At 44.6% G+C, this 27,699-nt stretch overlaps 1 protein-coding gene across 6 annotated transcripts; it reads left to right on the top strand.

Moving 5' to 3' along the window:
- The first annotated feature begins 4,393 nt into the window (after positions 1–4,393).
- Positions 4,394–13,040, top strand: LOC130399159 (Krueppel-like factor 15). Of its 6 annotated transcripts, none has more exons than XM_056604992.1 (3): positions 4,394–4,590; positions 5,600–6,938; positions 10,172–13,040. In XM_056604992.1, exons 2-3 carry the CDS (start codon positions 5,695–5,697, stop codon positions 10,338–10,340), a joined length of 1,413 nt encoding a protein of 470 aa, XP_056460967.1. In that variant the 5' UTR covers positions 4,394–4,590; positions 5,600–5,694; the 3' UTR covers positions 10,341–13,040. The 6 variants fall into 6 exon arrangements, with proteins under 6 accessions (XP_056460967.1, XP_056460982.1, XP_056460973.1 ...); XM_056605007.1 differs by having other exon boundaries at positions 4,400–4,590; positions 5,276–6,938; XM_056604998.1 differs by having other exon boundaries at positions 4,400–4,590; positions 5,243–6,938.
- Positions 13,041–27,699: the final 14,659 nt, after the last annotated feature.

The raw sequence follows: 27,699 nt of genomic DNA, 5'->3' as shown, positions 1-27,699 counted from the left end.
CCATAAACTCCAGCTTAAAGTCAACAGCGAGTGTCAGGTCTTCTGTCCAAAACCGGAAGCGTTTATCCGATTTCATAACTTAATTTATTTCGTTCATTTATGTAAACACATTACTTAATGCCCGTTCATTTATGTAAACACATTACGTAACGCCCGATTTTTATTTTATTTTCCGATTTTTATTTTTTATTATCCGATTTCCGGCGTGTGGGTGGATGTTTCTGTCTGCAGCAGAAGTGCGTGTGGTTGGATGTCTGGAGCGTGTGGGTGGATGTCTGCAGCTAGACTCTCTTGAGACCGGACTCGAGTCGTGACACGCCCCCATTTGGCTAATTTCATTTAGCCCAAGCACAGTAGCATAAGCTTCCATTGACGTTTGATTAACAGGTGCCCTGACGCGCCCCTATGGAGTTAGATTCATGCCAAAACCCCTCACACACGCAAAACGTGTTTTGCTCACGCAAAACGTGTTTTGCTCACGCATAACGATTCACACGCACACAAAACGTGTTTTACTCACGCAAAATGATTCACACACACGCTCAGTGTGGTTTGCAAATGCAAAACATCATTCACAAACTAAAGCATTTTGCTTCAGAAACAAATACAGTATGTTTTACACAAAGTACAAAAAAAAATCCTTCAAGTACACAAAACAATTCACGAAAGTACGGAACACGAAAGTTGCGCGTGGATCGGAATGCATTTGCGCACGGATCGGATTGCATTTGTGTGAGGAACAGCAAGGCGGAAAATTAGTGCCAAAAGTCACGTGACAAATAAATGTCCTGTTATTCACACTACACAACAGCAGGTGGCGGTGTTGAGTCAGTTTAAGGACGCCAGGACGATCTTTTTTCTCCCCAAAATCTTTATTTGATGCCGGCCAAACGTGTGTGGATTCAACTCCATACTATGCGACTTGCCGCCCCTTTGTCACGGAATCGTACGACACGGAGAAAAGCTAGTTTGGGAGATTAAATTGAACAAAATGAGCGGCCAACAGGTGAGTCCAATGGAAGTGTCGCCACTCTGTTTTGGAATCAAATAAAGATTTTGGGGAGAAAAAAGATCGTCCTGGCGGCCTTAAACTGACTCAACACCGCCACCTGCTGTTGTGTAGTGTGAATAACAGGACATTTATTTGTCACATGACTTTTGGCACTAATATTCCGCCTTGCTGTTCCTCACACAAATGCAATCCGATCCGTGCGCAAATGCATTCCGATCCACGCGCAGCTTTCGTGTTCCGTACTTGTAGAATTGTTTTGTGTACTTGAAGGATTTTTTTTTGTACTTTGTGTAAAACATACTGTATTTGTTTCTGAAGCAAAATGCTTTAGTTTGTGAATGATGTTTTGCATTTGCAAACCACACTGAGCGTGTGTGTGAATCATTTTGCGTGAGTAAAACACGTTTTGTGTGCGTGTGAATCGTTATGCGTGAGCAAAACACGTTTTGCGTGAGCAAAACACGTTTTGCGTGTGTGAGGGGTTTTGGCATGAATCTAACTCCATACGCCCCCTTCATATGCTTCCCATTTGGGCTAAATTAGTTTAGCCCAAAGGCTGACCTTGGACCAGCTAGCACAGTAGCTACAGTACAGTGACCTTCGACCAATCAGAGCACAGTAGCGCAAGTGCAGTATGAACGAAATGGATCATTTACAGTTTTTCTCGATTGCTTAAGCACAATTTTCAAAACAGGGCCTGTGTTTTCAAAACACTACACACAATTAGCACAACCACACACCCAATTAGCAAAACACTACAGATCCTTTGCAAAATTAAACACTCCTGTAAAAACTATACACTTCTTTTTAAAAACCACACTTTGTTACTATATGAAACACACACGTTTCACATTACTATACTCTGTTTGCACGAGTTACACTCTGCTGTGATAAACCTAAAACACTTTTAGCACTTCTACTTCCCTATGATTAGAGTAGGCTACTATCAACAAAGTACAAATATAATGTAAATTCACCAAACAATACACAAGACCAATGTTGCAGACTGAAGAAACTCATTTATTTCTCAACACGCCCAAAATGTTGACATAGAGATTCATAATACTGTAATCAAACGTTGGCCAAAACCATGTTTACTATCTCCCTCTCTTGCTGTTCTGTGAACATAGGAGGCCTACCCCCTTGTCGTCCCTGACCCTCAATCCTATGTAGAAAAAAAACCAGTATACAATAGTACAGTAATTTCACAGGAAAAGGTAACAGAAGTGCTGATAGTGCATAGAATACAGTACTGTAAGCAGTGACTGAAACTGTGCAGATGTTTTTGATATGATGATATTTTTACAATACCTATTTTCCAGTCGAAATGTTCTCATCACACTTGCCACTGTATATCGGCTTAGATTTGGCTGTACTCGCAGTCCAGCCTCCCTCAGCGTCAGGCCGTGGTTGACAACGTGGTCAACCAGTGTTGCGCGGATCTCATTTGTCAGATTCGGTCCTCTTTGAGCACCTTCTTGTCTTCCTCTTCCTCTTCCTCTTCCTCTTCCTCCTCGTTCTCCTCCTCCTCCTCCTCCTCCTCCTCCTCCTCCTCCTCGTCTTACTCTTTCTCTGACTCTTTCCATTGTGCTTGGAGAACGCTGAACTCACCTACTGCTTTTTTATAGTGCTTACACACCTGATTGTTGTGTCTGCAATTAAGCAAACAAGTGTTTGCACACCTGATGACTGTGTTGAACCAATTGGTTGGACGGTGTGGTAATTTGACAGTCAGTGCTTTGGTATTGCAAGGACGTGACTTCATGATAGATTTTTGTGTGTAATGTATGTTAAGTGTGTTTAGTGTTTTGCAAATCACTGTGTGTATTGTTTTGCAAAAAGTGTGAAGCTGACATTGTGCTTATAGTGGTGCAGATCTGGGCTCATGTTATGATCCTTGAGTGTAAGGTTTTGATAATAGTGTCATACTTTTGATTTTAGTGTTTAAGCAATCGAAAAAAACTGTAATTTCTAATCGGTTTTCTTTAATGTCTTTGGAGGAAAAAATGGAAGTGAAGAGATTGGGGACACATCATCCAAACGATAGGCCTACACTAATTAATTAAATGCCGACTCATTTATATAGGCCTAACATTTTATTATTACGCAGTGCATTACGGAACGCACTGCTTTTACTGAGTGCGATCAGAATATGGCCGGTAATAGTGCATTTGTAAGCGGGTCGAAACATTAAAAAAGCATATGTCTAAATAACCGAACATGACGTGACAAGTGTGTAGAGAAAGTGGCCCCTCTCCCAGCTGCATTTCAGCGACAGGCAGTAACAATAAGGTTCTCTAAGGAATCGGAAATGATCAAATTTAATGTTGCATACAACATTGCCAAAGAGGAGTTGCCATTCTCCAAATTTAAATCCGAAATTATTCTCATGAAGAAAATTGATTAAACATCAACCCGCCGTATAGCAATGAGATGGCATGTGCACAATTCATTGCGATAATAGGCGACACCTTAAAGCAAAAGACAGCTGCGGACGTCGGAAACACCACATAGATGTCCTTCATGATTGACGGCGACACAGACGTTTCTACCAAAGAGTGTGTGATCGTCTACAGCCGCATTTTGCGCAAAGGGAGACCGGCCAACATTTTAATTGTTTAATACTTTAAGCACAAAAAAGTTTTATTTTGCTTAATGTTTTAGTTCGAAATGTTCAATTTCAGCTCAGTGAAGCACTTTAAACACCATATTTTTTATTTATAATTGTGCTTCAAATAAAGACACGCATTTCTCTACACCTTATTCTTGTTTAAAAATCATTCACATTATATGAAAGTTATGAACAGAGATATAAAGGTGACCTCATGGCGTCTGGAGCCCTGTGAAGTAGAATTATTGATAAATGTAATGCATTCGTTAGACCACCCACCCAAAAACACCACCAGCCGTCACTGGTATACGTGTACTGTTAAATACCAAACGCCAAGAATCCGTGCCCGTGTCTTCCGACCCATAAACAGACCCACTGCCGGTTATAGTGAAGAGTGTTACCCCCGAAAGGACATCGGCCCTGGAGGGAACGTCTCCCCTGTGCTCCCCGACTACGGTCTGAGAGCCGAACAGGAAAGGTGTAACAGTTCACTTTATAGCTAAACTCGTCAACACCATGAGTTGGCCAAGCAGGGATTGCGCCAGCCTCCTCCAGAAGTTTGACAGAGGGGATGAGTGAGGATGAGAGGGGAACAGTTGGCTCTCTGCTCCCTGGCTGCAGCGAACAGCCCGCCGCCACATGTTGACCCAGGCAATCCTGAATGACGTACACAGGACCCGCCCTCTGAGGTGCGCGGCCCAATAGCGCTCCAGAGCAGGGACGAGCCTTCAGCGCCAGCCATTTACTTCCACTCCGCTGACCCTGTACGCACTGGATGTCATGTGACGCTGACTATAGTACAACTCCACCGCCCCGAATGTAGTCAGTAGGAAGGCTGTTGCACGAGCTGTAAACTCAAGGGCGAACCGCGCCTGTTCTGTAGGCTACCTCCGCGTCCGGACGCGAAGGAATACCCGGTTCACGGGGCGTTGCATTGCGGATTACATTCTTCTTGAAATTGTGCAAGGTGAGATTTTTTTTACTATCTTTCTTGTTTGACGCTGTTTTGTTGTAGCGGAATTGCTGCAAGCCGTGCGCCTCTTACCATATGCTGCAGCAGCGCTGCAGGACGAAAACATGTTGACGTCCTGAGACCCGCAGCCGCTCACGCGCGCCCTCGTGGCCGTGGATAATCTTCCCCCAATTATGCAGAATCCACACTTGAAATACATTCAACATAAGGAGCTGCTGATAGAACATGTGATACGAATTAATAGTATTCCGTCTAAAAAGGGGTTTACGATTTTAATTCGTGGTGTTATTTCGATTTCACTATTTGCCTCACTCTGCGGTCCATGTTATTGTCTATTACATGTGTTCAGCGCGTGCCGAGGCTGGTTTATTAGAATAATAATAACCAGCTGCATTGCAAGCAGCCGGAGCACTGAGGAAGAATAATAACGTGAGGCCTGCCATAGCCGATCGTATTTAGACGATAGAAAATAAACGTATGCTGCCTGAGCCATGGCTGTGGCTCTCTTTGTGGGTCTTCTTGTGCAAAACGGAAGTCCATGATGAGATCCAGTGTGTGTTAAAGTTTGGGGTTAACGGTAGCAGGTGATGGATGCCTGTGTGTCGCCTCTGAGCATCGTGGCCCACGCATTGCATCCCTCTCACAGTGTTGACAGTCTCACTCGGTTACTATCGGTCAGGTTGGCCGAGGGGCCCCTGCAAGGGGCGCCGCTCCTCCAATCACTGGAACCAAGCTCCGCCAAGGAAATTAAACGCTGGCCTGGGTAAGAGTTGTCTTTGTGAATGTTTAGATCATAATCTTAATGCATATCTATCCACTGGCATCAGCCATTACTGTATTCTAAAACGACCGTATTTGTGTTAATGCTTATTTAGACTTGCTAGAGGCATTGGAGCAGCCTTGGCGATCCTTCTCTTTGGTGGAGGGGAGGTGTTGGAGTAGCAGGACTGGTTTCACTAAACCACTGAAGTGACCAGCCCCCTTGTTTCTTTCTTTCGTCCAGGAACTTATATTTGGATCACTCTCTCAAACTATTGAAGAAACACGGACATCAAAAGAAGAGAAGGAATATCTTTATTTCCCCCTCAGTTGCCAGGGATGGTAGATAACTTCCCAGGAAAGGTGGAGCCTCACGGTGGCTCTCCAATTGCCTATGGCCTGTCAGACATGGTGACTGACTCAGGCTCCTACCAGGTGATGCCCTCGCCCTTCTCCGAAGACGACCGCAGCGATTCGTCCAGCCCGCGATCGTGCTCCAGCCCGGACTCCCAGGTGCTGAGCTCTAGCTATGGCAGCAACTCAAGCACCGAGAGCCAGGACAGCATTCTGGATTACCTGCTGTCCCAGGCCTCTCTGGGGGGCTCCAGCGGGGCCGCGGTCCCCCTGCCCATGTCTCCTCTTCTCTGGAACTCTCGCAAGGGAGTGTCCTCCAAGCGAGAGCTTTTGAAGGAGGAGAGTTTGGACTTCCCCATTTGGTCCAGTGTGGAGATGGAGGAGCCGCTGGGGGGGTCTTTCCAGCCTACGCTGGAGGAGATCGAGGAATTCCTGGAGGAGAACATGGAGGTGGTGAACATGGAGAACCAGGAGGAGGGCACTGTGGTGTTCGGGCTGGATGAGGTGCTTTGTGTCAGTGTTGGTCGGGACTGTTGCAAGAAGGCCTCCCTGCCGGAGCCCACAGTGAAATCAGAGGTCCATACTTTGGACCAAACGGTTCCAGTTGTCACCAACTCTGCATCCATAGCCAACGCCTCCATCCCTAAAATGGAAACCAAAACCGCAGCAGTCGCCAACCTCAAACAGGAATCAAGTGTAGGACCCGACACGGGGCCCAAGACCATGCTTCCCGACGAGGCTGTGTTCACAAAGAGCAGTGCTGGTGATGGGGCACCGGTCGTCCTCAGGATCCAGCCCCTCCGAATCAAACAGGAGCCAGGGACCGCCCCCCTTGCCCCAGCCAGCAAGCTCCCTCAGCCCTCTCCAGCCTCAGACGTCAGCATCGCTCAGCTCCTGGTCCACATCCAGGGCCAGACGTTCGCCCTGGTGCCCCAGCTCTTCCCCTCGCCCAGCCTCAACGCCTCCTCAAAGTTTGTGCGCATCGCCCCGGTTCCCATAGCGGCCAAGCCCCTGTGCGCCGGCGACGGGGCGGCCGACCTGGGGGCAGGACTCCTGATCGGGGCTCAGAAGTTCCAGAAGAACCCGGTGGCAGACCTCATTAAAATGTACAAATGTCATTTTCCTGGATGCACCAAGATGTACACCAAGAGCAGCCACCTCAAGGCCCACCTCAGGCGACACACGGGGGAGAAGCCCTTCGCCTGTAGCTGGCCGGGCTGCGGATGGAGGTGAGTCCCGTGATGGTGATGGTGATGGTGCTTGTGAACCAACAAGTGCAATGATATTGATGTCAGCTCCTACATCAATCTCTGTAAATAGCATTACGTGAGGGCACATACCACTGCAAGTTGTGCTCCTGGCTTTTTTATCTTCGTAGGTTAAACCCTTCATCAGAGGGATAATAATAGCCGGTTATATAACGGCCGTTAAAGGTCTACTCATTAGCGAGGTTAAGCGTTGCATCTGCTTAATTGCTGCTCTATTATTGTAACGGGGCCTAACCTCCATCTCAGTAATTACATGTGGATGAGACGCTCCACATGCGGCCCATTGTCTCCTACAGCTCAATACATCCATGAACACCCTTATCTTAACTGACCATTGCAGTCATTCATCTGCAGTCATTCATTAGCACCGGCTTTGGGGGAGTAGAGGGTTCTTAGCGGGAATCCGGAGCCCTCACATCTGAGCCTGTGAATAGGTTCTGTCACAGGGTTACTGACAGAAACTCTCCCTGTAAACACACCTTCAGGGGAAGGAAGTAACACTGACAGATCTTTTTATTGTCGTGGGCCAGAGAGAGTTAATCACTGAGAAAGCAGGAGCTGAAGAGGAACAACCTTTGATGTTAAATAAAGCCAGAGCAAAGTCTCTGAGGGAAAAGGCAGGTGAACCTGATGACGTCCTTCTCTCTGTGTCTTCTCCCTGCTCTGCCGTCATGGAGCCTTGTTCCCTGACTGCCAGGCTTGGCATGGAAATAAAAGTGTTGGGCTTGCGCTTTCACACTCTGCGTCAGGAGATGCAGTGATTGGCAGAAATAGCAATAGGGTGACATTCCTCTTCCTATTGTAAAGTAAACCTGGCAGACATGTCCACAGCACGGGACACCTGCAGTTGGGACCTGACAGCTGTGTGTGTGTGTGTGTGTGTGTGTGTGTGTGTGTGTGTGTGTGTGTGTGTGTGTGTGTGTGTGTGTGTGTGTGTGTGTGTGTGTGTGTGTGTGTGTGTGTGTGTGTGTGTGTGTGTGTGCATTGCAAAATTTAATATAACATACGTACATGTAAATCAAAACATGTACGTATGGAGACGTGTGTGTTGGGTGCTCGCAATTAAATAAATCACAATCAAATACACGCTCAACCGTATTTGAAAGTCTGTGTGTTTGAGGTAGAACTGGCTCTTTGGCTGAAACATTAGGAGAAAGACACAGGTACCTTCGACGTGTCGTGTGTGTTGACGCATTAGGGTTAGTGTGTGTGTGCACACACAGACAGACAGACAGACAGACAGACAGACAGACAGACAGACAGACAGACAGACACACCTCACTTACATACGACAGCAGCATCAGTGAGTAGGTATTGAATACTTTTTAATAATAGTGTTTGTCCGAATAGTATTCAACACGTGGTGCGTATGGCTTCCTCCAACCAGAAAGTTCCTGCCTGCGCCAGACTACAATGTTAATTTTGGAAGACAAGGCAGGGGTTTAACCGATGTAGGAGGTTGTGAAAGGAATGAAGTATGTGTGTGAGTGAGTTTCTCCTTCTTACTGGAGTGCAGAAGCTGTTGCCTGTGGATTGTTTGCGGCTCAGAGCCTCTGGTGAGGGAAGGCGCAGCAACAAAAGAAGAAATGGGTTGAATAGTAACCATGACTGTGGGCAAGAACGTCAGACGGAGAGAGAGAGATTTTTTGCAACAATAAAGAAGAGTTGGGATGGAAAAACATTTCTAGATGGGCCAGACCCAATAAAGAGCGAGGCCATCATCTGAGGCGTATCAAGCAGCCCCCAACCAAGTGGCACCACCTCCACCTCAACCTTGATTATCATCCATGTGAGCCCACACATTCCATCCCGTCGCCCCATAATCTCTTCCCTGTGTCTAAGGGCGCACTCACACTAGGCCATCTGTACCTAGCCTAATTCCGTTTGACACCTCTGCGCCGCTAAAGTCTAGATCGTTTGGCTAGTGTGAGCACGCCAATCGTACTCAAGTACAGTTCAATTCCGTGGCCTGAGCACACTTCAGAGAGGTGTGCTCAGGCGACGGTATAGATGCTAATGAGCCGACATGCGCACACGCACTGCTACGCAGCCTGAGCTGGATGACGTATAGTCCATGCGACCCTTTTTTCCCTTTAAACAATAAACATGACGGCAAGCGGTTCACGTTAGTGCGATAGTGAAGTTCAGTTTTTAATCAGATATACCCCGTTCATTACGATTTCTATGAGAGTAAATCTGTGCCATCGGATTTTGCATTGACATAACGTCAATGTCTGGATTTTTTGCCTCTGAATTTAACTGTTAAAAAATTCAATGTTAAAAAATCAAAATCAAATATTCAAAGTTATAAATTAAACGTAAATATAATGTAAACGTCCCCAAATTCAACATGCCAAATTCAGCTGCCAAATTCAATGTCTGAAAATTCAGTGTTAACATCCGGAGACCCAAGGGAGAGCAATTGGTTTCACACTACATTCAGGAACATGCATGTCGTGCAACTAGCTCTTTAAGGAACAATTGAGACTGAAACACCTCTGTATCATGCTAAACAGTTAACACCGGTGTTTACATCAGTCCAGGGTGCATTCTTGGTTCAGAGTTTCAGCACTTCTGTCTCTTGCTGTCCAGGCTTTTACCCAATCTCATTCAGTGTGTTATTGTGTGATTTTGCTACCCCCTTTCTCTTTTCAGCTGCTAGGCCAAAGTGCTGTCAGCTTCAAAGCATTCTGGATGTTTGAAGCTGACAGCATGTCTGGACTTGGCTGTGTCTTTCTAAATGTTGATACATATCCACTTTTTCTACACTTTTCTACATCCATTTTCTACACAAATCTTGCAGCAGTGGAAAATACCACACACCAATACATAAGATGACGTCACCCAATGGGCTACTTGCTTTTTACAATGTGTTCTGAGTATTATTCCTCTAAAGGGGGTCTGTCACACTCAGCTAAGGAAAGTACTGCTTCAGACCTGTCTTTGAAAAATAAGTGTTCTGCAACTTCAACTCGGCCCGAGAAAATGTGTCACCATTGGCTTACTTCTTCCGAATCAGAGAATCCCAAGTCCATGTCAATGGTCCAGTTTTTCCTGTGGATATAGCAGACCACAATGTTCAAAACCACACCTCGTATGAGTCAGTTGCCTCCTATGATAGTGTGACTCTTCCTGTACACATCTCCCTCCACTCACTGGGGACTGACCTCTGCTCCCTTCTGTCCTCGTCGCAGGTTCTCCCGGTCGGACGAGCTGTCGCGGCACCGCCGTTCGCACTCGGGGGTCAAGCCCTACCAGTGCACCGTGTGCGAGAAGAAGTTTGCCCGCAGCGACCACCTGTCCAAACACATCAAAGTACACAGCTTTCCGCGGCGCAGCAGGACTCAGCGCACGGCTAGCTGAGCTTTTGTTTTGCTAGTTATATCTTGTTGTTTTCTGAGGAAGAGCGAGAGCTTGCGACATTCTAATTTATTGTGCAAAGACAAAGCAACCAAGAGTTCCTCTCTGCTCCTCAGCAGAGCTCCCCAGGGGGCGGTTGTCACACCTAGTGCTTTAACATGTTGTGCTCTTTGTTTGTTGTCCAAGTCTCCCATTATCGACACAAGCCCATAAGATAAGCTCAATTTGACGTTGTTTGAAGTATGTTATGCTTTGCTAATGTACCTAGTGTGTCAGTGTTTCCTTGTTTTTAGCTGGACAGAAAAGAAACAAAAATAAAAAACGAAAATGCCTTTTCTACCATTTGGGAAGCTGCCAATGTCTCTCCGACATTCCTCCATTTTATGCAATGTCACAGGTTGGGTGTGTGATGCCCTCTGACCGACCTCTGATGGATCTGTGAAGGATCTCTGGTAGATCTCTGATGGTTCTCTGGCTCGGTTCCAGTGATGGCCACATCAGGTTACCAATGTACACTACTGAACACATAGCAAGGAAAGGTCGCTATAAGGGGGGGTTCCCAAGTCAAAGTCACCACGTGTTAAAGGTACATTTCATTGCTCGATATGTGACTGAACTGTAATATGGAGCAACGTAAGCAAATGCAAAACTATGTACAACTACAGTTAGATAAGCACATGTCAATGATGGTCGAGCAGACCATCTGGTGATCAGTGCTAACTGTAAAATGTTTTTATATTCTAGTGTTTATTGAGATATTTACTTGTTAATCTTTCTTCTTATCACCATCATCATCTCTGGCCTTACTGTAATACAAAGCCCTCAGTGAAGAGCTCAACAGTTGAAAAAAATCTGTTTCTTCAGTTCTATATTTTTGATCAAGATGACTGTAATATCGATTTTTTAATAATTAAGGTTTTATAATACAGCCAATGTCAAACAAACAATGCATTTCAAGAAAATGTAGTGTGTGTGTTTGTAATTAATTATGCATTTAATCACTGCCTTTGTGAATTGATACAGATTCTGCCTCAACTATGCTAATTTGATACAACAATAGTCAGACCCACCTTTGCCATCACCTCTTGGGTTGAGGTGCTCAGATATGACACTCCATGGTGCTGAACAATACGAAGAATGGCCTGCTGGGAAATGGAGTTGCAAAATACACAACTTGGCCATAACAGAGTTGTTTTTGATCCTTTGCTCTTGAAATGTATGCTTATGTAACAATGGCATGTAGTGAACTGTAAGTGTGTGAAAATGCCGTTCATGCATTATTCATGAATGAACCAGATGATATTGTACGTCATTCCTTCTCATTCAATTTTTGTATTTTCAATGCCTGTTGAACACAGGTGTTTTATCGCATCCTATGAATGTACAGCATATATATGCGCTCTTCAGTAGCCACATTCATGGCAAACACAGAAGACTGTTCTGATATTCATCAGTGTTGTGAACATTGCTTGTGTAAATCCCTAAATGTGCACATTTACATATTTCACTGCATAAGAATATATTATATATTTTTTCTTTGTTCTACTCAAGCTATATTTACAAATAAAAGTTGAGAATAAAGTGAACATGCTGAAAATGTTTTGAATTAAATTGTATAAAGAAAAGTTTGTCAATAGTGGAATATTTCTGAATGTAGTTGCATAATGTAACATCATTGACTTCAGGTGAATCCCATTGCACTTGTGTAATGTGTGCTATGGAGTCAGCCATCTCAATATCAAAGGGACCCTATTTTAGCAGATGTTAGTGTAATGAGCCATTCCAAGCCATCTCAAATTCTGCCCTGCCCCCAGACGTAGTGACATCACACATGGGAGGGTCCATAGAGATGATGGATGGGTAATCATACCAGTTGGTACAGTCAACTGGGTAGGATGGTAGGCTGATCTGTCCATCTGATACATCAGGGTCTGACACCAGTCTGACATTTAATCTGACAATTAAACTGGAACACCCCTGAGGTCGGATTTCCGACTCGTTAAGTCGGAAGAATCTCGCAAGTCCCAAGACGGCTGAAGATCCAAGATGGCTGTGTCCCACGGATCAACATTAGTCAAGGTTGTAGTAATATACCGTTTAAGCATCTGTCTTATTTGAGTCTCTTTAAATCAGTTACACACAGTAATGCCCTATTTCTATCTGTGAAATTGGGTGTTGGAGCTGGAGCTGGTGCTGCTAATGGGATCTTGGTGTTCACATACCGGACGAGGTCATCTATGTGACGTCATTCACAGCTCTGTCTTACCAGGTAACACAGCAATAATGGTTCCATATGCCTCGTACACCGCCTGCACGAGTTGCAAGGTTGGAAATCTCCCAGCTTGCTTGCAGCTCGGCTGAGAATAGGGTGACCATTTCAATAACACCAAAAAGGAGGACATTATGCGGCATATTAATAAATTACTATGGTGTACATAGGACTCTGGTATACTCTCATTTATAGTACAATTTTGAGTGGTTTAAAGATGATCTTTGTGTAGCTGAATAGGAAAAAATATTAATGAAAAGTCAAAAAGTGTTTGTTCACAGTATTTGTAGTTATTCAATACATTGTGGTGTTCAAAAAGTGACCACTGAGAGTAATCTTTTAAAGTGAAGAGTGCCACAAAGCATAACATGTGGGGACTTAAATGTGAAAAACAATTAACAGGTAACAACATAATAAAAAAAAATGCTTTTTAAAACTTTTCGATATAAATTCATGCTCTTTTGTCCATTCAGAATCAAACAAATCCGAATACTTAGTACATACTATTTCTGTTCAGTGTCTACTACTTGACCGTACCACACTTGACTGTGTAGTACGGTCTACAGCTATGCGTAGAACACCTCCGAACGCTTCCGAACACCGCCGAAACTCCACCGGATGTTTGGAGATGACGTATCTCCCCTCAGATGCCGGCAAAATTACCTTGATAAGATACCTGTTTTCCGTCTTGCCATCGTTGCTATTAAATAAAAAATGTCTCTTTTTACTTAATTACTTACTTTACTTTTTTACTCTTTTTAATTACTCTTTTTTTCGCCGCTTTCTACGACGTCTTTCTGGTGGTGTCGGGGTCATCCATCTCTTCTTCGTTCGTTACCAGACTCCGGTTGCATTGTGGGATAGCGTAGTGAACTCCGTTGTTTACTGTGGCAGTAGTACGCATTCGGAAACGTTTTCCGTGCTACACAATGCGTACTGAGCATTCGGACGCGCTATATTTGTGGCGTACTACAAAATGCATACTATATAGCAGTCAAGTATGAGTATTCGGATTCAGACGAGGTCTTGCGTTTTGGCAAGATGCTAACTTTCTGTCAATGTCATATGACGTAGCAGCACATGGACCCTTGTTTACTTTTTTAACCAATGATAAGCAGGTCACCTGACACCGCTCTTAGCCGTCATTTGTTAGACCAGATATGTTACTGCGTTGGATGCATTTTTTACAGTCTATGATTGGATATTGTGCTGCAGCCCAGCAAAGATGAAAAAAACTCTGCTCTTCAAGCCTATGCCTCAAAAAGGAGGACAAATACGCATCCGGCTTGATTCTGCGCCGGACGCCGGACAGGGCATTGAAAATCCGGACTGTCCGGCCTAAAGCCGGACGCCTGGTCACCCTAGCTGAGAACCGTGCAATGGGGTCCATTCCATGATGCGATTTACCGCTACCGGAAACCAGGCTGAACGAACATACGATTCGTGAACGACTCCTCCCAGTTCAGTCGAGTTTCCGGTGAATCGGTTCACCGGAAACTCGACTGAACGTGGAGGAGTCGTTCGGGATTCAGCCTAGTTTCCGGTAACGGGGAATCCTATCATGGAATGCACGCCATTGCACAGTTCTCAGTTGAGTCAGTCAGACTCAGTGGAGTTAGTGCTACCGGAAACTCGTTCGTTCGTTCAGTCGAGTTTCCGGTGAATCGAATGGTGAACGAGACGACCGAACGAACGAGAGAGACGAACCGGTTCAGTTCATTCGTCCTAAAGACTCGGTCATTCGAACCGGTTCGCGAACGAATGAGCCAACACTAGTGCCATCTTAGCCCCCAAAGTATTTCATGCCGCAAATGTCCTTCAATGTACTTTAATGGTCGCCATAACATAAATTCAGAAATGTTAATGCAATACTTTGGGGGGAATTTAATTGAACTAAGTCATTTAATTTAACCTTATGTAGGATACCCACCTCCGTTCAGTAGGACGCCTTCTTCACTTCTCCAGAAAGAAACGTATCCCGCGCAAAGAGTATGCTGCGATCTTTATAGCTCCATTGCTGGCACGCGGTGGGTCCCAGTGTAATTTGAGAAATGCATCCCTGCCGGCATAGAACGCCCCCTTTTGGTCGGTCCCACTTGGAATTGTTAGAGTATAGCGAGTTCAGTGAGGCTGTCCGTACGACTCGATAACAAAAATGGCTGCGCTCGTAAAGAGATTTATTTTCTTGTATTTGTACCACGTTGGTCATTTTCAATGCTAAATCGATTTTAAAGGCTCTTACACAATTGATTGCATTGCTACTTTATTGTGGTCATCAAATAATGCAATTCACGGTCTTGCTGCATAGTGGCAAAGTCACGCCCTTTCCGGTAGAGCCCATGAGACCTATGAGATCGAAAAATATGAATGGGTTTCAATGAAGAGAAAGTAATTATTTTCTGGTCCCAGTCTTTATCTGCCCCGGATTACACATATGTTGTTTGTGGATTTAAATTCTAATTTTTCATGCAAAGAAAATAAACCTGTTCGTGCAGAAGTTGGATAATGTAAGGTTTTTTCCAAGGGGAGGATAAAAGCATCAAAAGAGGTGAAAACCATTATAAGTTGGGGCATGTGGAGAGTTTCAGTAATGCCGATGGGGAGATTGTCGGTCTTGTCCACGCTAGTCGCAGGGAGCGTGACGGCAAATACGAGACATGAAGTATTTCTCATTCTTCGTTTGCAACTGAATTTTAATTAGCTGCAATCGCAGCTAACTAAAATTCGTAACCAAACCGGAAGTCGGCCATCTTGGTAGGAAAGCAATCACAACATTGCGGCCCACTCGTTTCAGTCACATTAGAGTGGAGGTCATTAAATCGCAAAGCGGGTATCTGACCTCAATTGTTTCGCTATTATATTCTTTCGTTTGGCTAATAATGCCTAACCACGGTTGTGTTAATAATTTCACACGGGAGAATGGGAATTCTTTAGGATTCCAAAAGTTATCACAACTCAAGGTGAGCGGACGCATGAGTTGACCGAGGAGCGACGCCGCACTTGGATTTCGAACATCTTCCGGGGCGACAAGGCACAAATAAATCTCGCCAACACTCGTATTTGTGGTAATCACTTCAGCAACTGTAGGTCGGGAATACCAATGTGCAGCAAGTTCTGGGAATACTCCCACTTTAAAAAATGCCTCAGCACTCTGAATTGTCGATGCCCAAAACTGAGCGTCAGGCAGGATCCTTTCAATGTATATTCCCTTTGTGGTCCAGACCACAAAGTCGCAGTAATCCAGGCCACATATTAATATCTGGGCTTGGACTAGGAAGTAGTAGGCATGATTCCGGTCAAGTCTGATGATAGTTCCGTTTTTCAACAGGCAGAAATCTTTGACTCCTGTTGCGGCTTCAGGGTCAATGTCTCGAAAACTATAAGGGGACTTGATTTCGCAGACCCCTGAACCGCAGCACTAACAGTAGACTATGCCATCTGGGGAGGCTCCAAGAAAGGGCTTTTGAGGGTAGACAAACAAACCGCATTCAGAGACCGAGAAATCTTCATGCTTTTTATTAAATTCTTCGGCAGAACAAGCCCTGGCTTGTGCTTCATTATTCAGACCCCAAGATGTTGCTGCATTAGAAAATTAATTTGCTTCCGGGTAGCAAATCGAATTAATAAGAGATGAAGACGGCTTGTGAAGTTTGGTTCGACAAGCCGCCTTCAGCTTGGATGCAGTGATCCGTCCAGCCCGCTGCTTAAACCAATTTTGATCGCTTGTGTTTTCCTACCAAGATGGCCGCCGTAATTTTGATCACGTGGTTGCAAACGAAGAATTGTGTTTTCTCTACAGCCTTTAACTGAACAATTGCATAATAAACGGTCAAACTCTTGACATGAAAAATTATCATTTAAATCCACAAACAACATATGTGTAATCCGGGGCATATAAAGACTGGGACCAGAAGATAATTACTTTCTCTCCATGGGCTCTACCGGAAGGGGCGTGACTTCGCCACTCTTGCACTGTAAACAAACCCATTCACAAACAAAAGACTATTTGTTGATTTTGTCAATTAATAAATATGTGTGTATGCCTCAGAACGTCATTTGTGAGACTTGTTGTGTGTATATATATATATATTAGGGGTGTAACGGTACACAAAAGTCACGGTTCGGTACGTACCTCGGTTTTTAAGTCACGGTACGTGACGGTTAATAGTTAAGGGGGAAATGTAAAAAAAATGCTTGTTTCTCAACCCATAGATAAGCAGCAATGAAAACACCAATAAACTTTGTTATGGCATTTGCATTTCTGAATTCCCAGGCAGGGGTTGTTGAAATAGTGTTGTGAGCTGGGTTTGCACAGCTCGTTCTGATAGTAACGATGATAGTAGCACCTGGATGGTGCCTTTTGAAATGCGTGTGCATGTTAAAGTGCTGTACGTAGACACGGAGAGCCCTCTCCATAGCCGGAGAGCCTTTCGGAGACCCTCTCCGTAGCTTACTACTTACTTTAACTATCCGTCGACGCCATGGACCTGTTGGTCGACACAACGGAGACGGCAAGGGCTGTGATTGGTCCTCTAATAAAATCAGTTCCTGCATCACTTCTCCGGTTTGACTTCACACCATAATTACTTTGTACATTGTTTACTTTGCACCTTAAGGACCAATAAAAAAAACAAATAAGATTTGAAAAGCTTTGGCAGTTTATTTACAACACTGCTTACATGGTTTGTAGTCAACATATAAGATAGATCGGGCGGCGAATTGCATTGTGTATCCGACATCCCGACGGAGAGCTGCTGAGCGGATTACGGAGTCGGAGTAGTATACTTTGGCTAAACGTTCCAGGTGGAACTCCGTCTTCAAATTTTAAATACACCGCCGGAGCTGCCGGACTGCCGCCGGACTGCCGCCGAAGCTTCGGTGGCAGCCGAGCTGGATCGGCAGGCAGTCCGGCCGATCCAGCGGTGCCGCCGAAGCTTCGGCCGCAGTCCGGCAGCTCCGGCGCGGGAAGCTCGGCGGCAGTCCGGCAGCTCAGCTCCCGGAGTGCAATCCCTTTCTCATCCATGTCACGGTTCATGGACTTCAGAGTCAAGGCCAAAGTTCCTTTCCCCCAATTCTTCTCAACCATGTCCGAGATATCCCCCACTAGAGTCTCTACTCGTGAGACATCAGACGTAGTCTTTATGATTCATAATATCATACGAGGCGCACATAGCTTTTGGCCATGATATTAGATATAATATTATTAAATACCCATAAATAATAATATTACATTATATTATATAGATATAGAGCTCCAGGAGTCCGCAAACGGCAACAATCCCTTCTCCTCCATGCTGTGGTTCAGTCTGACAGCTCATTGGTCAATGGGCAGCAGCTCAATTGCATTAAATCTACAGACACCAGAAACAGCGCATTCTGAAGGGAGTGAAGCAGAGGGGGATAGCAGTAGGCAAGATTCTTTTTCCTAAAAGCTATATCCAGCAAACATCTTCCAAAACATGTTTTCTGGAACTTAAATACTATGTTTACTCATTGTGAAAACGCCATAATATCTCTCCTTTAACATTGTTGAGAATAAAAAATTTAGATTGCCCAGATTGCCCAGGAGGATTGACTTGATCTATAAATGAAGACCCTCAATCTTAATTGGCTTAACACCATGACCAACATTCTGAAACATCCAATACAGTTTTTCTTAATCGTTTAAACACATTCTCTGAAACTATAGCTCAATTTCTCAACACTCTGAATGCCCAACGAGGTATTCATTATGAGTAGAGACTCTACAGTTTTTCTTAATTGTTTAAACATGTTCTCTGAAACTATAGCTCAATTTCTCAACACTACACCAACCTGAGAAGAGTTATTCATTTTGTGAATACAAAGTTATGGCTTATGAAAAACGTTATGTTTGGATTGTAAAACGCATGAAAATATAAATTAATGGTATTAATTTATTTTCTTTGGCAAGTGACCATGGTATAAGCGGGATAATGCCCTTCAAGGTGTACATTATCATAATGGATACCTCGTTGGGCATTCTCCATCAGAGGTGTCAACGAAGTACAAATACTTCGTTACCTTACTTAAGTAGAAATCTATACTTTACTGGAGTAATTATTTTTCAGCCTACTATTTACTTCTACTTCTTACATTTTCGCACACTTATCTGTACTTTCTACTCCTTACTTTTAAAAAATGGCCTCGTCACTCCTATTTAATTTCGGCTTGTTTTTAATCCGCTGGCCTTTAAAAAAACACAAACGCCATCGGATAGAGTGAATTTGATTGGTTGGATGAGAATATAAACATATACCATTCTGACACCCTATTGGTTTATACGCGATCCATGGCACCTGCGCATGACCAGAGCCCATCTACATTCTCTGACATGACATAAATCGCGGCACAATCCAGCTACGAAATAGCAGACGTAGATGAGCGAAATGTCCCAACCAAGCACCAGTGAGGAGTTTGGTAGCCAAGAAGACCAGCCAACCCTTCTACTGGTACACTCACACTAGGCCATCTGGCCGTGGCCGTTGGCCGTTTTCACACCTAACCGTGCTCAAATGGCCCCATTGTTCTCTGGCCTGCACTCACACTAGGCAAATGGAAATCTGGCCGTGGCCGTTGGCCGTCGCAACTGTGGCCTGGCCACGGTAGGCTCTTGTACATACGTCATCACGTCATAACACGTCATCACCAAGCGTCCGCTGCATGTACCATAATAAAATCTGCCGCCAGTCAGAGTTTTAACAACAATGGACAACAACACAGAGAACACACCAACAGTTGAACCGCTTGACGAGATGTTTACCGTTTAATGGGAATGAAGGCTCGTCGCCTTTATTATGTCCGTGGTCGTCGCATGGACTATACGTCTTCCAGCTCAGGTTGCGTAGCCGTGCGTGTGCGCGTGTCGGCTCATTAGCATCTGTGTAGCGGCCCGTACCGTAGCAGCACACCTCTCCCAAGTGGCCAAATTGGCCTGGCCTGGCCAGACTGGCCACACTCACACTGGCAGATTTGAGCACGGTTAGGTGTGAAAACGGCCACGGCCACGGCCAGATGGCCTAGTGTGAGTGCACCCGTACATCCCTGGCCGTACCTGGAAGAATTTTTTGAAATGGTTGGATGCAAAAACAACTCAGTTCTTACTCGTTACATCTTAAATTCCTGCAGCGGCTTGGATAGCCTACAGACATTTACATTTCCAATAAAGGCTTTTGATAACATGCTTCTGAAGTTTGACTTTTTGCACCATTCCAATACTTACAGGGTCATCATATCTTCCGCTCCTTTAAACACATGCTAATGCTCAGTAGTACACATATATGGTTCTTTAATGTATTTGCATTGTACTAATATGCGTTCATTTTCAATGGGCATAAATGTGTCTGAAACAGGTGCATCCCAATTCTTTCAACATTAGCATTATAGTCATTCGATGGCCTTTAGAAAAATGTTTTTTGGGGGGAAGTGGGGCAGTGTGCTATAGAGGTGTGCTGTGTGTGTGTCACTAATTCACGGAAGGGTTAAATGCAGAGACCAAATTCCTTGTATGTGTGAGCATACTTGGCAAAAAAGCTGATTGTAATTCTATAGGCCCCTGTGGCACGGCCTAAGCTCATGTCCTTAATGGCATTTTTTTCCCCTTGCATTACTTTTACTTTAATACTTTAAGTAGTTTTGAAACCAGTACTTTTATACTTTTACTCAAGTAAAAAGCTTGAGTTGATGCTTCAACTTCTACAGAAGTATTTTTAAACGCTAGTATCTATACTTCTACTTGAGTAATGAATGTGAATACTTTTGACACCTCTGTTCTCCATTACTTAACGGCCTGTTTCCACCGGAGGCGTACGCGCCGCGGGAAGGCTGCGCCGCGGTCACCGCTGCTGATCGCTTCCACTATAATCAATGAGACCATTTCCACCGGGCGTGCCGCGGAACGTTTCAGCAGCGTCCCAGGAGCGGCGTGCCGCGGCGCAGCGCTATCTTTCCGTCCAATTCTATTTTTGCCGCGAGCCGCTGCTAAACCGCGTCAATTTCGACAGAGCAGGTCGAGCCGGGCAGGAAGTGAAAAGTAAAAGCCATAGAGCATCCGGTCAATTTTCAAAATAAAACACAATACTCAGCTCATGTAACTTCACATCAACATTATTACGTCATGACCGGTGGCACCAGGTCAGCAGTCAATCAATCAAAGGGTCTCAGAGGGTCGGCAACATGGACGACGAGAGACTCATTGTCGAAGTTCAGCAACATGAAGTCATTTATGTACCAAATCATCCTTTTTATAAGGAAAATGTCAGAAAGGACAAAGCGTGGCATTTAATTGCAATAGTTTTGGGAGTGGAAGGTGAGTACATTAGGTTTAGGATTATCGCGTGATCTCGTGATCTCGCGTGAATACGGCTGGCTCGCAACGCACGTTGTGCTGCCGTAACGCGCCCGGTGGAAATGCAAGCAGGGCAGAGTCGCAGCCGTTCCGTGCCGCAGCCGTAACGTTGCCGTAACGCGTCCAGTGGAATCCCCGGGTAAGACTCTCATCTTAACTTATAAGTCACTGAATGGATTGGTACCTTTGTACCTGTCTGAGCCTCTCCACTTATATTCACCTGCACGCCCCCTTCGCTCTCCTGACACTGGTCTTTTGGTCATCCCATCCACCAAAAAATCAGTTGGTAAGAGAGCATTAGCCTCCCGTGCCCCATATTTATGGATTATACCACGGTCTGGGGGAATGCTCGATTCTGATTGGCTGCAGGGTGTGCATTATCTCCTGATATACGGACACCTGCTAAGTAGTTCCAGTCAAATTGTCTGTTCACCGTGCTCAATTAATGCGCTAGCTGGCGTATCGTATCAGCGTGTCTCAAAAATTTGTAACCATAGCAACGGGAACGCAGTCAAAGCCGACGGACTAGAATACCTCCCGTATCCAAGTCGTAGCTAAGGTCCGTCCTAATTACTGGAGTAGTGAACAACGATCTGTTGCATAAGAATCTTTCGGGAGGGTAATAGTTGCTCCAGGAATTAGTCAAACCCTCAGGCATTACCAGGGAAACAAAGTTATGGCTTGTGAAAAACTTTATATTTGGATTGTAAATCAAAATATAAAGTGGACGACGCCTCCGCGTTATTAACACCGGGATTCCACCGGACGCGTACGCGCCGCGGAACGGCTGCGTCCTCTGCGCTGCGTCCATTCCTACCGGGCGCGTAACGGCAGGTAAGCGCTGCCTTGCGAGCCAGCCGTATTCACGCGAGATCACGAGATCACGCGATAATCCTAAACCTAACTTCCACTCCCAAAACGACTGCAATTAAATGGACCATAATAAAGTCTGCCGCCAGTCAGAGTTTTAACAACAATGGACAACAACACAGAGAACACAGTTCGCACTTTGCTGAGTCTGTTGCTTATCATCTTCCCAAATGGCTAACAGACACTCGACTTCTCAATGGGAACAACGTGAACCAACAGTTGAACCGCTTGACGCCATGTTTACCGTTTAATGGGAAAGAAGGCCCGTCGCCTTTATTATGTCCATGGTCGTCGCATGGACTATACGTCATCCAGCTCAGGTTGCGTAGCCGTGCAAGTGCGCGTGTCGGCTCATTAGCATCTGTACCGTGGCGGCCCGTACCGTAGCAGCACACCTCTCCCAAGTGGCCAAGTTGGCCTGGCCTGGCCAGACTGGCCACACTCACACTGGCAGATTTGAGCACGGTTAGGTGTGAAAACGGCCACGGCCAGATGGCCTTGTTTGAGTGCACCCTTAAAGTCAGCCCTGGCCACTATTGGAAGCCAATGTAAGGATATCAGTACAGGCGTTATATGATCATTTCTTTTACTTTTTGTCAGAATCCTGGCTGCAGCATTCTGCAAAAGCTGAAGGCCTCTGATAAAGCATTTCGGAAGACAGAAAAAAAGGCATTGCAGTAATCAAGTCTGAGACAAATGAGTGAATAAGTGTCTCGGCATCACGCAATAACAAGAATGATCTAATTTTTTCTATGTTGCTCAAATGGTAAAATGCAATCTTGGTGGTAGCTTTGATGTGTGAATCGATTGTTAGTTGAGGTTCAAAAATAACCCCAAGATTTTTAATGGTTGGACTTTCAGTAATTGCACAGCCATCAATGTTAACATTCACTTCCTCGGTCATATATATATATTAGTAATTTATAATTAAATCCCAAAATACAATTGTAAATCCTTGTGTTTGCATTCATTATGAGTATTCCCCCTGATGGCTAATTTCTTGTGCTGAACTGTATTTTCTGTCCAGGCGTTGTCTGGCTCCTCACTGAGCACAACCCATGTAACGCTGATTCAAGGGGGCTGCTTATCCACCACGGCCCTCCTCCTCCCCAGCTGAGCTAACTGGGACCAGAGCTCCCGGCCAGAGATCCCAGAAAGAGGCCACACATTCCGGCACTCAGAACGTCCGTGGGTAAACACATGGAGGCTATTTCACATTGACAGTCTTTGAACCGTGGTTCAAAGTCTTTACTTTAATTTGCATCTCACCTTCTGTGGGACTCTTCAGCTAGGCACCACGCAACACAGGACCTGGGTGTACACATGGTGGGTGATAAGGTGAAGGCTTTTGTCTGGAGCTGGTCTTTTCAATTCAATTATATTTCAATTTTATTTAAAAAAACAAAACTTAAATGTAACAATTTCAGGCATCGCACCAGAGCCTAGGCTAATTTACATCTGCAGTCCATAGGTACAAGTTGATACAACACATATAAAAACATCAAACATTACTCAACAAGTAAGGACAGGTGAAAAATAGAAATATATCACACACGAAATGTCCCTCACTGGAACACATATACACACACACACTACATGATCAGGATTTTGGACTGGGGTACAGCACCATGATGTACCCTAGTGAGTAGAGTAGGTCTTTGTGTGTGCCTATGTGTGAACCCTGGGGGGTAATGCTTATGTGAGCGGCCTTGTTCAAACCACATGAGATAAACGTGGATATAATCCGCTTGTTATGAGTTGCCTGCATGTTATCTTTCTGAACTTACTTTATGGATCTAGGAGGAAATATTTTTTTACAGTTGCGCAGCTCAAGCCAGAAAGAATAGAATAAACATAACAAGCAACATAACCACAAAATGCAGCACAAATAGAAATGGTTCAACTATGTAAAACTACAAACTACAATGTATAAGAACCGCAGGAATAGACATGGGTTAAAGAATGATGTACAGTATTTGGCTGAACTGTAAATGAAGTTTACTATATGTCAGTCTGGCCATCCACAGAGCCGTGCATATGGTTTATCAGTCCGTTTGAAGCAGAAGAAACCAACGTATAATGGGTCCCTTTCTGTTACATGATGTGTGCATGTTTGATCTGTTTCTGGAGTCTATTGGGCTGGTTTGGTGGCTCCCAGGTAGGTTTGTAAGTAACCATGACAAAGTTAGTTAGATCACGGTGCGGTCATGCAGTCATGCCTGTTAGGAGGAACACCAAGGTTAACGTCGGAGCAGAGTGATTCTGATCCATCTATTGACAGTGGGAATCGGGAGAAAATAGGGCACCTGTTAACCCAGTCCATCACCCTTCACTGTAGGGAGTTGTGTCTCTGTGTGTGTGTGTGTGTGTGTGTGTGTGTGTGTGTGTGTGTGTGTGTGTGTGTGTGTGTGTGTGTGTGTGTGTGTGTGTGTGTGTGTGTGTGTGTGTGTGTGATTGAAACACGTGTACAGGGAGATGAACTGTTTGTACGAAACAAAAGTACAAAACAAAACAAAGAATATATCAAACTGAGGCTGCTAAGCAAATGTTATGGGTTTTCTCAAACCCTTATTTTTGCTATGCTTGGCGCTGGCTGCTGACAGATCCGTCCAGACCTTCTTCCTCTGGGAGTGGGCAATGGGATCTCCTCTTGGACCTCCTGGTGTTTGAGTTCTGGTTCTGGAGGAAGTTCTCCCTGAGGACCAGGGCTTCCTGTTGCTCAGGTGTCTAGAGTCCACTGGGAAGAGGATTGGTGGCACACAACAGGATATTTATTAATTTAAAAGATGCATTATTTGCCACATCTCTGCACAGAGAGGGAAACATCGACCGTCTCAAACATATTCAGAGGAGATCTCCTAATAACAGAGATATGAAGCAACAGGTTTGTTTGTAGTAATGGAGCGTGAGTTGGTCGGTCTGTGCCAACTGCTGACTGTCTTCAGGTATCCAAAGCTCTAGTTATTAAAGACGGCAAAAGATTATAAAAAAGAACAAATCTGTCATCCCCACTTCTATCTCTTCTTCTAAGTGTTCCCCAGACATTCGGCACCTCACAGCAGATCCACCAGTTAAAACACTTGTAGGAGCAAATTCTCTATCAGATTTTGCGTCTAAGACAGATGAGATGCAAAAAGCACACAATACTTGCAGGCAATTGCGTCTCATATATATTTGGAATAAAAGTACAAACAAAGATACATCGCAACATGCATGAACAACAAATCAGGCATACAATACAATAATCAGAGGCTTCAGATGGGAATTCACCCTGCGTCTCACTTTATTCTCTAAAGGTTCGCAAGGCGAAGTCCACTGAGTGGCTAAAGTCAGGAGTTCTTATGCACTTAGATTGAGTTCTTGAGGGCAGCTGCCCCCCAATAAACCAAAAGCCTTTGTTAACCAGATGGTGATCTATTGATTGAAGTTCCTCAGGATGACATAAATATGGGGTCGCGGCTGTGCCAAGTAACCCTTTGTTTCCCGACGCTCCCCAGGGGGGTCAAGGAACAGGCCAAAACCAACAGAAGATGACACGGGAACAGATAGTGAGAACAAATGACATCACCAACCAAAAAGGTTTACAACCCTGAAGGAGAGCAGGATGGCAAGAACATACATGGAATAGTAAACAAAACCTAAGTTCATAAAGAAAAACGTAACAACATGTAGATTTTCCATCACACACTTCAAACATACCCAGCCTTCAGGGCTTCTCAGTTGAGTCTCTGATGAAGTTCTCCTTCCTAAATAGTCCTCTGTTATTACCTGACATCAGATCTCCACTAAATTGTCTGTGGAATGTTAAAACAGTCAAAGAACATGATGAATTCACTTCCATTTTGTGTCTGCATTATTTCTTTCTGAGCTATACGTCAGGTGCCCACACACACACACTCATCAGTGTGTCCTTTTTGCAATGCCAAGGGGCCCAAACACATCTGTACACCATTAAACGTGTGTGTGTGTCCGAGTGTGTTCCCGAACGATGCAGCAAAGCCTGGCTGCTTTAAACAGCATTATAATGTCTCTTGGCCTTATATTATCCCAACTGAAGCACAGCTCTTTATATTAAACATATAGCGTAGGTCTATACGTCATGAAATGAAAGTGGAGAGTCAAACGTCGATGTGTCCTCTGGCCGCTACGCTGGTGGGCAGGGTGAAATCCTCTGGGAGGTTGAAACCATCCTGTGGCAGTGGAGGCTTCTCCAGTGAGGAGAGGGAGGAAGATCCTCCTTAACATTGTTGAGAATAAAAAATTGACATTGTCCAGACTACTAATGAATTAATGCCCTTAAATATGACTACATTAATGCCTTTGTATATGTAATGTTCGTTTCCCTCGGTAAAGTGATATTAGCCCCCCCCCATCGCCTATTGAAAATTACTTGAGGGAGGACGTTCCTCCCTCAGCCTCCAATTAATTTTCCCGAAAGTGTTGGTGGCCGGTGAATAACATGGGGCCCAATGGGAGAGAGGAGGAAAGTCCTCCTCTGAGTGGATGTGACTAGCTAAGGGCTCTGGTTCTGGATCCCGCCTACGTCTGTTCATAGCCTATGGCTGCGCAATGAATTAACAAGCAGGAGCTCTGGCTGTGGAGCAGCCTGGAGGGAGGGGTTATCCCCTCAAGTCTAGGCTACGAGAACCAACAAACCCACTCAGTCGTGCCTCGTTTCCACCGAGCGGTGTGCTACTGTTCGTTGCGGTAAAGTGTGTTCGGTTACATTGGCGTTTCCATAGCCCGCAGCCGGGCTGCGGAGCCGGGCTGCCCGCGGCCAAGCTGCGGAGCCCGCGAGGAGGATTGACCTGATCTATAAATTAAGTCCCTCAATCTTAATTGGCTTAACACCATGACCAACATTCTGAAACATCCATTAACATCCACATTTGCCTCAAACAATGTTAGGCTTACAGCCCATGCAAATAGTAGTGAAATAATGTTCTTGTTGTTCTTTTAATTGTTTGTTACTCTGACCATTCTGTTGGATATTGTACAAAAGGATCTTAGTGAATGATTCAGAGCATGATGCATTTTAAATGGCATCACCTTTTGTCTTGTGGCTTCATTTATCTTAAAAAAAATGTAGCTGAAAATAAACATAGCCAAATTACAACCAATAGCTTCAGTCATTGAGGGCAAAAATAGGCCCAATTCTAGGCCCAGATTTTTTTATTTAGTTTTACAAATCAAGAGTAGGCCTGATGTGACTATTTGGCTTTGCATCCTTTCCTTCTATCCTTGTAGTCCAAGACATGCCGCCCACCAGCTTTGAAGGTACAATGCTGCCACTGGTGGATTTGTTTCAGTTCACATAATTATCCCTCCCTGCTATTTTGTAGTTCCCGACACAACCTGAAACAACTTGAGTCTCACATATCTATGCCACCATACGCCACTAACAGTGCAAGCAGGCCAATGGCAACCAATCACGCAGTCCTTCCTTCCTCACTTTAAAAACCACCAGCCGCCACTGTCCTGTGGTCTCTGGAGTACAGAAGAGTATAGAAAAATAAAGGTTTCTGTGGACGGTTGTCGCAAACCTGCAGTGTTTATAACGTATCTTTTCAAGTCATTTCTTTCTTTTAAAGTCCCATATATATTAACAAGTCACCTATATCTTATCATATAACATATCTCTTAACGTATTAAGTCAGCCTTATCTTATCAAGTCTGCTATACTATACCGTATCAAGTCTGCTATGTCTTAACAAGTCTGCTACATTATAATGTATCAAGTTAGCTATATCTTGTCAAATCAAGTCACCTTTATCTTATCAAGTCTGCTGCACAATACTGTATCAAGTCTGCTATATATTAGTCTGCGTCTTTTGGGGGCCGGCCAGTCCTTGTTAATC

The sequence above is a fragment of the Gadus chalcogrammus genome, chromosome 1 (genome assembly GCF_026213295.1).
Source record: "Gadus chalcogrammus isolate NIFS_2021 chromosome 1, NIFS_Gcha_1.0, whole genome shotgun sequence".
Lineage (NCBI taxonomy): Eukaryota > Metazoa > Chordata > Actinopteri > Gadiformes > Gadidae > Gadus > Gadus chalcogrammus.
The sequence above is the reverse complement of the archived record's forward strand: the minus strand, read 5'-3'. Positions and strand labels throughout refer to the sequence as shown.